Below are 12,911 nucleotides of genomic sequence, written 5' to 3' on the forward strand. Positions count from 1 at the left end.
ATGCCTTACATCATGTAGGAAATTCAGCAACAGAGGGCTGCACAGAAGTTGATTTTCACCTTCAATCAAATGAAACCGAACAGTATTCCCTACACACTAAGGTAAAAATGCAATACTTAATTATGCAGCTTGTAGGTAGTAAATTATTTGCTTTGTGAGATTAGGACAGGTAGATGTTCATGGGGACTTTTAGAATGTTGAAATACTTGCCAACATTAAACATGGGACATTTAAACCCTTTTCTCAGAATTCTCTGAGAATGCTCCCAAATGGGCAGGAACAATCACAAAACGACTACTTTTTTATGTGGTTTTATAAGTCAACATCCTTTTGTGGTTCTGCCAGTAGGACTGGCTAGGCAAAATCCAACTGTGGCAAATATATTCTAATACAACATCAAAAGATAAAGTAGAGCAGATGACTTTGTAAAAAAAAAAGTTTAAAGGGTTATTCCCCAAATCACAAGTTATCCCCTAGTGGATAACTTGCTTATCACTGGGGGTCCAAATGGTAGGATTCCCAATGATCGCAAGACCGGGGCTGTAAAACCCCGGGAATGGGGCTCCTCAGCTTCTTGTTGAGTGGAGGGAGATGAAACTTGCTTGACCTCCACTCCATTTACTGCTTACTCTGGCACTCCCACAGACCGTGCTGTGCTTGGCTATTGAGTAGACCTATTGACAGCGAATGGAGCAGAGGTCGAGCATGCACACTATTGGACCACTTAAGGTGGGGCTGCAGAAGAACTGCTTACATTTTTGCGCCAGGAGCAGTGTGAAATACTGGTGGAAAGCATGCCAAGACGCATGAAAGCTGTTTTTAAAAATCATGGTTATTCCACAAAATATTGATTTCTGAACTCTTCCGGAGTTAAAACATTAGTATTGTTGTTTCTAAATTATTATGAACTTGTTTTCTTTGCATTATTTGAGGTCTGAAAGCCCTGGTATTTTTTTTTTTTAATTTTGACCATTTTTCTTTGTCAGAAAAAAAAATATTGCTTGGAAATTCAGAGACATGTTAGAAGTTTATAGAATAAATGAACAATTTACATTTTCCTCAAAAATATACCTATAAAGAGAAAAATCAGACAAACTGAACATTTTGCAGTGGTCTCTTAATTTTTGCAAGGACTGTATGTACATACATATACAGTAGGTACAGTTGTGGCCAAAAGTATTGACACCCCTGCAATTCTGTCAGATAATACTCAGTTTCTTCCTGAAAAAGATTTCAAACACAAATTATTTGTTATTATTATCTTCATTTAATTAGTCTTAAATGAAAAAACACAAAAAGAATTGTCCTAAAGCCAAATTGGATATAATTCTACACCAATCATAAAAAAGGGGGTGGACAAAAGTATTGGCACTGTTCGAAAAATCATGTGATGCTTCTCTAATTTGTGTAATTAACAGCACCTGTAACTTACCTGTGGCACCTAACAGGTGTTGGCAATAACTAAATCACACTTGCAGCCAGTTGACATGGATTAAAGTTGACTCAACCTCTGTCCTGTGTCCTTGTGTGTACCACATTGAGCATGGAGAAAAGAAAGAAGACCAAAGAACTGTCTGAGGACTTGAGAAACCAAATTGAGAGGAAGCATGAGCAATCTCAAGGCTACAAATCCATCTCCAAAGACCTGAATGTTCCTGTGTCTACTGTGCGCAGTGTCATCAAGAAGTTTAAAGCCTATCGCACTGTGGCTAACCTCCCTAGATGTGGACGCAAAAGAAAAATTGACAAGAGAATTCAATGCAAGATTGTGCGGATGTTGGATAAAGAACCTCGACTAAGGCTACTTTCACACTAGCGTCGTGCACTGCACGTCGCTATGCGTCGTTTTGTCGAAAAAATGCATCCTGCTAAAGTGCTTGTGCAGCGCCCCAGAGTCCTGGTCGTTGCAGTACTGATGCTCCGCCGCTAATGGGGGCTATGGTACGTCCGATGGCACTGAAGGAGTTCATCTGACCAGGTATCACAGACACCAATACACTTCACAGTCTGGCCTCCAGGGGGAGCTAAGGGTGCTATGTATTAGGCCACTCCTCACAATCTGGTAAAACTGGGGGTTGGATAGGAAGTTAGAGAAGAAGCTGACTGGGTTGGAACCAGGCAACATCCTGTGGCAGAGGGTGTTGCAGGGGAAGATTCAGGGGGGTCCCTGTCAGGGGTGGGATCCTGACAGAGGCCTAGCGAACAGGAAAGAACGTTACGGGACCGCGCCTGCACTTCATCGCGGCGGTACCCCAAGAAAGGACAAGAAGCGAGGTTTATTGTGCTGAGTGAGAAATGAGATCAACGCAACAAGGAGAAACACCAGTAGGAGTCGTGCTGTAAGACGAGGCAACATCCTACTGAGGCGCGTAGCCGGTAGCTGGAAACGCCGAGGAAGTATTGAGCTCCAGGCCTTACTTCAAACCTACGGCAGGACAGTCAGTTATAGGCGGGCTGTCTCACTCAAATCACCTAAGAAGACATAGGGGGCAACAGTTGGAGAGGGGCGACACTAGGGTCCCGGAAGAGCTCCGAGCCTACCCGTCATACGGGTGCGTCCTAGCCATATCATCTGGGGGGACGAAGAAGAACATCAAAATCGAGTTGTGAGGGAACTTCAGAAACAGACACAACAGTTGTGGGGACTATCCCGTAAGCACAGCAGGGGAAGACCACAACACACAAGCGCTAGAAGGTAGGCACAGATTTCCACCTGCAAAGGGAACTCTGGAGGTTCCATCGGACCGGCCGGACTTACGCAGCCCGGTTAACCGTATTCCGGATTGAGGATCCTGAAGCCTTCAGTAAAGAGGTAAAGAGACTGCAACCTGGTGTCCTTGTTATTTACTGCGACCTGCACAGCACCATAACATCATCACCATTCACACCTTTCATTGGGCGCCCCTCAGCAGGGTCACGGACCGGGTCTAGCCACCGTGACAACCCCAGAACAGAGACTCAGAGGCCCGGTACCGGGTACCCCTCGGCCCTGCGGCAGTGGGGGCGCTACAACTTGGCGTCACGAACAGGATCTACTTAAGCCTGAAGAATCAGGTCATGTGTGCCTTGGAACTGTGATTTGTTGTGCTTGGACTGTGACTTATTGCAGGGGCTGTGTGTTGCCACTTGCCGCCAAAAGTTCCCGTCGAAACCCGCCGCCATTACAGCGCAGAGGAAGAAGAAGGGCGTGTCATGGGAGGAGATTACCAAAGCGGCGCCAAAAGTAGCGACCGCCCCCTCCGACTTCTGCTGCAAGATGACGACCTGCCCAGCAGCAGAGGAGAACCGCCCCCTGATTTGCAGCGGCGGGAACAAGGTGAAGAGGGAGCTCGACCTTGGAGAAATGGCGGAGCCAGGTGCATGCGTTGCCGCCGAATGCCGGACAGCGATGATGATCAGCAAGTGCCCGAGCGACGGCGAAGTGATCCCGGCTTACCCTCACCCGCCAGAGGCGGAACCGCATCCACCGCAGCTGAAGGATCTGAACTCCTTGGAGCCGCCGGCGGAGGATCCGAACCCGCCTATCCCGACCACGGAGCCATGGCGGGCGGAGCCACATCGGGAGGCCGCCTTGGAGGAGCCGCGGTCCGGGCTGCAGCCGACTCCAGCATCCTTGTCAACGGAACAGATCGACATCGGTGGAATCACATCAGGCGCAGGTATGGAAGGCGCCCCTACTCCCCCGACCGATCCTGCTTCCCCGACCGATCCTGCTTCCCTGACCGGTCCCGCTCCCACGACCGCTCTGCACCCCAACAATAACCATTTCCTCTCAGTGGAGCGGGTGATCCTTACCCCTGACACGATGGGGAAGCTGGTACCTCCACTACCGACCAAGATGGGAGAACCCATAGACGTGAGCTCAGAAGGGGTGATCCTCCAGTGGGACACCCCCTGGATCGGGCCAGATGGATCCAGGGAGGAGAGCCTCACCCTTGCTGTGCTCACTTGGGAGCAATATGAACAATGTCTGATCTTACACTGGAAAAACCGAAAAGAGACAGAACACACTGATGCGCCAAGAGTGAAACATCCAAAGCCTGCGCACGGCAGGAAAGACGTGGTAAAGCGGGGAACTGTGCTGGCCTTTCACCCAAAGCGGGGTTGGGGCTCCATACAGGAACCGGGACTACCGACTGACGTCTTCGTTAATAGTCATGATGTGAGGACTCCTTTCCGCAACCGATATGGTGACCCACTATTGCAAAGGGGGGACCAGGTGACCTACACCCGCCACCGGAGTGCACAAGGATGGTGCGCTCGGAACGTCCAATGATGTGGGCCTGAGGGGGGGTCACCTGTTGCCTTGACCATGATTGAACCAGACTTGACAGATCTTGCTACTATCGCCACTGTACGCCTTGTTGCGGCTACTGAGCTCGCAGCTAGGGTTAGCCTTCGAATCCAGACACCGGGTGACCTGATTGCACCTGAGAGACCAACCACCGATACTGATACCGCATCAGCCGGAGACCAGGGACCGAAGCCGCCACGGTCAGGAGATGTCCACTACCGGCTGATGTCTTGCAATATACTATGAAGCCCTAATGCTCGACAAGGATGTAAATAGTTAACTGTTCGTCCTTTTATGTGTCTTCTTGCTGCTACAACCCGACCAGGGTTACTCTTAAAGGGATCCCTTTGTTTACCCGAGATCCCTTCTTCTGCTTTTGTTTTTGTTTCTCGTCTTATCATTGTTGAAAAGAACTGCTGGATCATGAACACTGCATGATTACAAACTTATTGTAAATAGTTTGCACCTTCTTAAAGGTGCCCTCTACTGGCTTTACAAAGAAAAGGACTCTTTGCGAAGAAACTGTTCCTGGAAGCAGTATCGGAGTCTTTGCTGCATACAGACTTGCAGCTTGAGAAGTTGCACTACCTCATAGAGACTTGGTCCCCTCTTAAAGGGAACGTTCATCAATAGTACTTAAAGAATGATGATGCTTTAAAAGGAAGTACTAATAATGCTTACATATAAAAGTTATATGTAGTGAGCTAGTTAATTTTGAGAAATGTTTAATGATGTTGCTAGAAGAATGAGAACAGGAAGTGAACCCGTATGGGGTTAGTCGGTGAGTCCTCCTAGGAGCCATACCGAGATGGCTCAGTGATCCTGAACTGAGAGAAGGTTGATAAGTTCTATACTGTGTATAGTAGCAGAAAGGCAGTAAGCCCGGGAGGAAAGGGACGGTCCTGCAACAGAGCGAGAGGCAGTAGGCCTGGGGCAGATAGACAGGCGGTCCTGCAGATGTAAGGATGGAAAGTGAAGAAAAAGTTGATTAGCCTTATAGTGTTTTATAAGAAGGTCTTTAGTGGATTCAGCATGTACGTCCTTAAAGGCAACGTTAAATTATTGTTCAAAAATTTGCACTTAGTAGAATACCCGGTTGGGTAAGAAAAAGTTATTTATAGTATGTTATTTAAAGTATTTAACCATGTTTGTAATGTTCAAGTGTCCTCACCTCCCATAAAGGGAAGCTCTGTTCAAATTTGCTTATTGTTGTTGCATTTCAAAATTGTATGTCTTTTTGCTGACATGTATTGTTGTTTTCTTCCCAGTCCAGGAGTACTGGATTTAACCGGGGGGGAGTGCAGCGCCCCAGAGTCCTGGTCATTGCAGTACTGATGCTCCACCTCTAAGGGGGGCTATGGTTCGTCCGATGGCACTGAAGGAGTTCACTTGACCAGGTATCACAGACACCAATACACTTCACAGTCTGGCCTCCAGGGGGAGCTAAGGGTGCTATGTATTAGGCCACTCCTCACAATCTGGTTAAACTGGGGGTTGGATAGGAAGTTAGAGAAGAAGCTGACTGGGTTGGAACCAGGCAACATCCTGTGGCAGAGGGTGTTGCAGGGGAAGATTCAGGGGGGTCCCTGTCGGGTGGGATCCTGACAGAGGCCTAGCGAACAGGAAACAACGTTACGGGACCGCGCCTGCACTTCTTTGCGGCGGTACCCCAAGAAAGGACAAGAAGCGAGGTTTATTGTGCTGAGTGAGAAACGAGATCAACGCAACAAGGAGAAACACCAGTAGGAGTCGTGCTGTAAGACGAGGCAACATCCTGCTGAGGCGCGTAGCCGATGGCCGGAAACGCCGAGGAAGTATTGAGCTCCAGGCCTTACTTCAAACCTACGGCAGGACAGTCAGTTATAGGCGGGCTGTCTCACTCAAATCACCTAAGAAGACATAGGGGGCAACAGTTGGAGAGGGGCGACACTAGGGTCCCGGAAGAGCTCCGAGCCTACCCGTCATACAGGTGCGTCCTAGCCATATCATCTGGGGGGACGAAGAAGAACATCAAAATCGAGTTGTGAGGGAACTTCAGAAACAGACACAACAGTTGTGGGGACTATCCCATAAGCACAGCAGGGGAGGACCACAACACACAAGCGCTAGAAGGTAGGCACAGATTTCCACCTGCAAAGGGAACTCTGGAGGTGCCATCGGACCGGCCGGACTTACGCAGCCCGGTTAACCGTATTCCGGATTGAGGATCCTGAAGCCTTCAGTAAAGAGGTAAAGAGACTGCAACCTGGTGTCCTTGTTATTTACTGCGACCTGCACCGCACCATAACATCATCACCATTCACACCTTTCATTGGGAACCCCTCGGCAGGGTCACGGACCGGGTCTAGCCACCGTGACAACCCCAGAACAGAGACTCAGAGGCCCGGTACCGGGTACCCCTCGGCCCTGCGGCAGTGGGGGCGCTACACTTGCAGGATGAGTTTTTTCTCCATAGACTTGCATTAGCGACGCAGGCAGTGCGACGCATTGCCACACGTCGCAACCGTCGTGCGACGGTTGCGTCGTGTTGCGTCGGTCCGTCGCCACCAAAAAACGTTGCATGTAACGTTTTTTGGTGCGTCGAGACAGTCTTTTCCGACCGCGCATGCGCGGCTGGAACTCCGCCCCCGCCTCCCCGCACATCACAATGGGGCAGCAGATGCGTTGAAAAACAGCATCCGCTGCCCCCCGTTGTGCGGCGCTTTCACTGCTTGCGTCGGTACGTCGCAACGACGCAATTCGTCGTGCCTCGTACGACGCCAGTGTGAAAGTAGCCTAGCATCCAAACAAGTTCAAGCTGCCTTGCAGTCCGAGGATACAACAGTGTCAACCCATACTATCCGTCGGCGTCTGAATGAAAAGGGACTGTATGGTAGGAGACCCCGGAAAACCCCACTTCTTACCCCGAGACATAAAAAAGCCATCCTGGAGTTTGCCAAAACTTACCTGAAAAAGCCTAAAACATTTTGGAAGAATGTTCTCTGGTCAGATAAGACAAAAGTAGAGCTTTTTGGGCAAAGGATCAACATAGAGTTTACAGGAGAAAAAAAGAGGCATTCAAAGAAACGAACACGGTCCCTACAGTCAAACATGGCAAAGGTTCCATGATGTTTTGGGGTTGGTTTGCTGCCTCTGGCACTGGACTGCTTGACCGTGTGCATGGCATTATGAAGTCTAAAGACTACCGACAAATTTTGCAGCATAATGTAGGGCCCAGTGTGAGAAAGCTGGGTCTCCTTCAGAGGTTATGGGTCTTCCAGCAGGACAATGACCCAAAACACACTTCAAAAAGCACTAGAAAATGGTTTGAGAGAAAGCACTGGAGACTTCTAAGGTGGCCAGCAATGAATCCCAGACCTGAATCCCATAGAACACCTGCGGAGAGATCTAAAAATGGCAGTTTGGAGAAGGCACGCTTCAAATATCAGGGACCTGGAGCAGTTTGCCAAAGAAGAATGGTCTAAAATTCCAGCAGAGCATTGTAAGAAACTCATTGATGGTTACCGGAAGCGGTTGGTCGCAGTTATTTTGGCTAAAGGTTGTGCAACCAAGTATTAGGCTGAGGGTGCCAATACTTTTGTCTGGCCCATTTTTGGAGTTTTGTGTGAAATGATCAATGTTTTGCTTTTTGCTTCATTCTCTTTTGTGTTTTTTCATTTAAGACAAATTAAATGAAGATAATAATACCAAAGAATTTGTTATTGCAATCATTTTCAGGAAGAAGCTGAGTATTATCTGACAGAATTGAAGGGGTGTCAATACTTTTGGCCACAACTGTATATGTATTATTCCTTTTATAGAAATGGACTTCAATGACTTTATATTTGTTTTTGCTTCCAGGTTCCTAGAAGTTTTCTTGATCTATTGTCATTCTGCTAATCAATGGTTAACAATAGAAAAATACATGACGGGAGAATTCCGAAAGTACAATAACAACAATGGAGATGAAATCACCCCCACCACTTTACTGGAAGAGGCACTGCTGTCGTTTTCTCACTGGACCTATGAATATACCAGGGGAGAACTACTTGTTCTTGACCTCCAAGGTGAGGTTAGCATATGAATAGAAGATAAAGCGAGCACATGAAAGGTAGTGAGAATCATGTCTTAGAAAAAAAAGAAATTATTGTATTTTACTGGAACATCAAATTTTTTCGAAAAATCAGATTTTGCTTTCAATGCTGACAATTAAAAGCTTACAAATCTACAAACCAAGGAATATTTCTAACTATATTTTTTTAGAACAGAGACAGTTGTTACCATGAACCATAGACAGTCCTTGCTGAGAATCACACCTGGTATTTCTTGGAAATTAGATGTATGTTCCATCTACAGTGACTTGAAAAAGTATTCATACCACATAACTTTTCCACATTTTTTCACATTACACTCACAAACTTAAGTTGATTTTATGTGATACACCAACACAATATAGCAAGTATTTGTGAAGTGTAAAGGAAATGATACATTGGTTTTCTAAATATACTAAAAATATAAATTTGAAAATTGTGATGTGCATTTGTATTCAACCCCCCTGATTACTGCTGCAAGTCTTTTGTGGTATGTCTCTTCCAGCTTTGTACATCTACAAGATTAATTTTTAATCTATTCTCCTTTGCAAACCAGTTCCAGCTCAGTGAGATTGGGTGAAGACGTCTGTGAACAGCAATTTTCAAGTCTTGCCATTCACACGCATTAATATGGTTTGATCTAAACCATTCCATTGTAGCTCTGACTTTATTTTTTGTGTTGTGGTACTGCTGCAAGGTGAACTTACACCCCAGTCTCAAGTCTTGCAGCCTCTAACAGGTTTTCCTCCAGGATTTCCCTGTATTTAACTCTAGCCAATTTTTTAATCTACTGTGACCAGCTTGCCTGTCCCTGCTGAAGAAGACAATTCAAACAGCATGATGCTGACACCACCACGTTTGACCGTGGGGATGATGTTTTCAGAATGATGTGCTGTTTTTAGTTTTGCACCACACATAAGGTTTGCATTTACAGTACCTCTAAAAAATTCAGCTTTGGTCATATCTGCACAAAACACCTTCTTCCACATGGAGTATTCGACTAAGGCTTGAGTCTCACCAGCGTAGAGCATCAGATGCAATATGCTAATGACCCTCGGCTCCTGCTCTGCTGCGAGTGTGAGCTGAGTGTCATGCTACTGTGCTCCTATCCTCCCACATGACAGGATCAGGGCACAGCTGCGAAGGAGATGGAGAAAGTAATTTCTCCATCTCTTATGCTGTCGGCGTATATCATATTGCACTCGGGTGATATCCGAGTGCAGTTTGATTTCTCACTCACACCCATAGACTTGTGTGGGTGTGAGTTAGCCGAGTCTCACTGCCAATCGCAGCATGTGAACTGCCCTATAGTATAACACTGGGCTGAGTTTATGTTTTATCACATAGCACTCGGCTGTGTTATACGGTAGTATGACTCTGGCCTAATAGTTGTCCTGTGGGGGCTCAATATAAGTGCAATCCCAATTTTTAGATTTATATTTTTAAAATAATTAGAAAACTATGTATAATTTCCTTTACACTTCACAAATACTTGCTATTTTGTGTTGGTATATCACATAAAATGCAAATAAAATACATTTAAGCGTGTGGTTGTCACTTGAAAAATGTGGAAAAATTTACGGTGTATGAATACTTTTTCAAGTCACTGTATATGTCAGTCACTTGCCAGAAACATTGATTTCCACTTTAATGTAGGAACACCGACTTAAGCCTTTTTTAGGCTTCCGACATATGTGGCAGATCCAAAGGATATGCATCTCTGGGGCCTCTATTTAACCAGAAAATATGGGTCCCCTAACCCTTAAGGTAGCTCCACCTAGAGACTCTATTAAAGTATATAACAATTTCAAAATTTGGATGTGGAAAGGGAAACATACCCTTTAACTCTATGGCTCTGGGAAGGAAAGCAAGAAATGGACTATAATCTGTTCGATTATTGAACTCAATGGGAGACAAACCTTCTTTAGAATTAGTATTGTTAACCTGTGGAACAGCCTACCTCAGGTGATCACTGCGTGAACTCTTGATGGTTTCAGAAAAAGTTTAGATTTTTTTTTTAGAAGAAAATAACATCAATAATGATGTAAATGTTTAAAATTCTTGAATGTTGATCCACTTATTCAAACTTGGGAACATAAAAGTTTGCTCTTGTAGGGCATATTGGTTCGTGTATTACACCTGTACTTATGCTCCTTCCCTTCATTCAGCATCCCCACTAATTTCTCGATTTGTCTTGGACACGTGTATTTTTTTTTTAATTGTGTAACTATGTACCGCATTTTTCGCTTTATAAGACGTACCTGATTGAGGTTGCCGTCACACTAGCAGTATTGGGTCAGTATTTTACATCAGTATTTGTAAGCCAAAACCAGGAGTGGGTGATAAATGCAGAAGTGGTGCATATGTTTCTGTTATACTTTTCCTCTATTCGTTCCTCTCCTGGTTTTGGCTTACAAATACTGATGTAAAATACTGACCAAATACTGCTAGTGTGACGGCAGCCTAAGATGCACCCCCAAATTTGGCTCCGTGTTCCCAGCTCCTCGGTTGCGCTTCCTGTTTCCCAGGCTTCGGATCATGTGACCTGGGCACACAGTGATGACATGTCACATGATCGGATGTCGGCACAGACACAGGAAGAGCCATGGGGTTGCTGGGAGCATGGAACAATCATCGGAAGGTGAGTTAAGTGTTATTTTATCATGTGCCTGCCAACAGCACAGGGGGCATATAGTGACTGGGGGGAGCATGTGCATGCCAGCAGCACTGGGGGGCATATAGTGACTGGGGGGGCATGTATCTGCTAGCAGCACAGGGGGGCATATAGTGACCAGGGGGGCCATGTGCCTGCCAGCAGCACAAGGGGGTATATAGAGTGACCAGGGGGTTTTGAACAGCTGACATGCACCCCTAACAGCTGCGAGTGGAATCGTGATCCCCCTATGGCTGTTAACCCATTGAATACTGCTGTCAATCTCTGACAGCAGCATTTAATGTGATCTCTCCCGAAGTGCATCACTAATCCCACCCATCGGCTCCCATGTCACATGACCGTGGGTTGACATGACAACCGAAGGTCTACAGGAGACCCCTGTGGTTGTCATTGCCAGATTGCTATGAGCGTCGCCCAAGCGGTTGGCACACATAGCAAGTGAGCATTTCTGCTACACACAGGAGATCTGATGATCACCTGTGGGTAGCAGAGGTGATCGGATTACCTCAGCTTCTAGTCTCCCATGAAGACTATTGAAGCAAGTAAAAGTAAAAAAAAAATTGTTTTTGAAAATATTAAAAATATAAAAAATAAATCACCCCCCATTCGCCCCATTCAAAATAAAACATATTTGGTATCGCCGCATTCAGAATAACCCAATCTATCAATATATAAAAAGAATTAATCCAATCGTTAAACGACGTAGCAAAAAAAAAGTCAAAACGCCAGAATTACTTTTTTTGGTCGCCGCAACATTACGTTAAAATGCAATAACGGCACGAACAAAAGATCGTATCCACACCAAAATGGTATCCTTAAAAATGTCAGCTTGGTATGCAAAAATAAGACCTACCCTGTTGTGAAATTGGATTCTGGGCTCCCCCTGTGGCCACTTTGGAATTTAACTTGTGTGCATCATCCCCTCTGTTCACCTGCTCCTATCAGGATGTGGGAGTCGCTATATAACCTTGCTCCTCTGTCAGTTTCATGCCGGTCAACAATGTAATCAGTAGCCTTTCTGTGCATGTTCCTGCTACTAGACAACTCCCAGCTAAGTTGGACTTTTGTTCTTGTGTGTTTTTGCATTTTGTTCCTGTTCACAGCTGCTGTTTCGTTACTGTGTCTGGAAAGCTCTTGTGAGCGGAAATTGCCACTCTGGTGTTATGAGTTAATGCTAGAGTCTTAAAGTAATTTCTGGATGGTGTTTTGATAGGGTTTTCTGCTGACCATGAAAGTGCCCTTTCTGTCTTCATGCTATCTAGTAAGCGGACCTCGATTTTGCTAAACCTAATTTCATACTACGTTTGTCATTTCATCTTAAATCACCGCCAATATATGTGGGGGCCTCTGTCTGCCTTTTGGGAAAATTTCTCTAGAGGTGAGCCAGGACTGTCTTTTCCTCTGCTAGGATTAGGTAGTTCTCCGGCTGGCGCTGGGCATCTAGGGATAAAAAAACGTAGGCATGCTACCCGGCCACTTCTAGTTGTGCGGCAGGTTTAGTTCATGGTCAGTATAGTTTCCATCTTCCAAGAGCTAGTTCTCATACATGCTGGGCTATGTTCTCTCGCCATTGAGAATCATGACAGTTTGACCGGCCCAAAAAAGGGTTAAATTACTGGCTGAGAAAGGAGAGAAAAAAGAAGTCTGCTACAATTTTTTTTTTTTTTTTTTTTTCCCTCTAGTTCTGAGTGTGCTCTTAATTGAATCACTTGCTAGTCTGCCTATACTGCAGCCTTCCGCTCTTCCTCTCCTTCTAATCCTTGAATGGCTCTGTGTTCACCTGTTTCAAATGGATCTTCAGAGTGGAGCTACAGGTTTGAATAATCTCGCCACAAAGGTACAAAATTTGCAAGATTTTGTTGTTCATGCACCT

At 45.7% G+C, this 12,911-nt stretch overlaps 1 protein-coding gene across 2 annotated transcripts in view; it reads left to right on the plus strand.

Moving 5' to 3' along the window:
- Positions 1–12,911, plus strand: part of TRPM6 (transient receptor potential cation channel subfamily M member 6) — a 292,688-nt gene that overhangs the window by 226,411 nt on the left and 53,366 nt on the right. For both annotated transcript variants that reach the window (XM_077249032.1, XM_077249033.1), the window contains exons 35-36: positions 19–101; positions 8,135–8,340. In XM_077249032.1, coding sequence (XP_077105147.1) covers positions 19–101; positions 8,135–8,340 — 289 coding nt within the window. The remainder of the gene's footprint in view (positions 1–18; positions 102–8,134; positions 8,341–12,911) is intronic.

Source organism: Ranitomeya variabilis, chromosome 1, assembly GCF_051348905.1.
Source record: "Ranitomeya variabilis isolate aRanVar5 chromosome 1, aRanVar5.hap1, whole genome shotgun sequence".
In the NCBI taxonomy this organism is placed as follows: Eukaryota; Metazoa; Chordata; class Amphibia; order Anura; family Dendrobatidae; genus Ranitomeya; species Ranitomeya variabilis.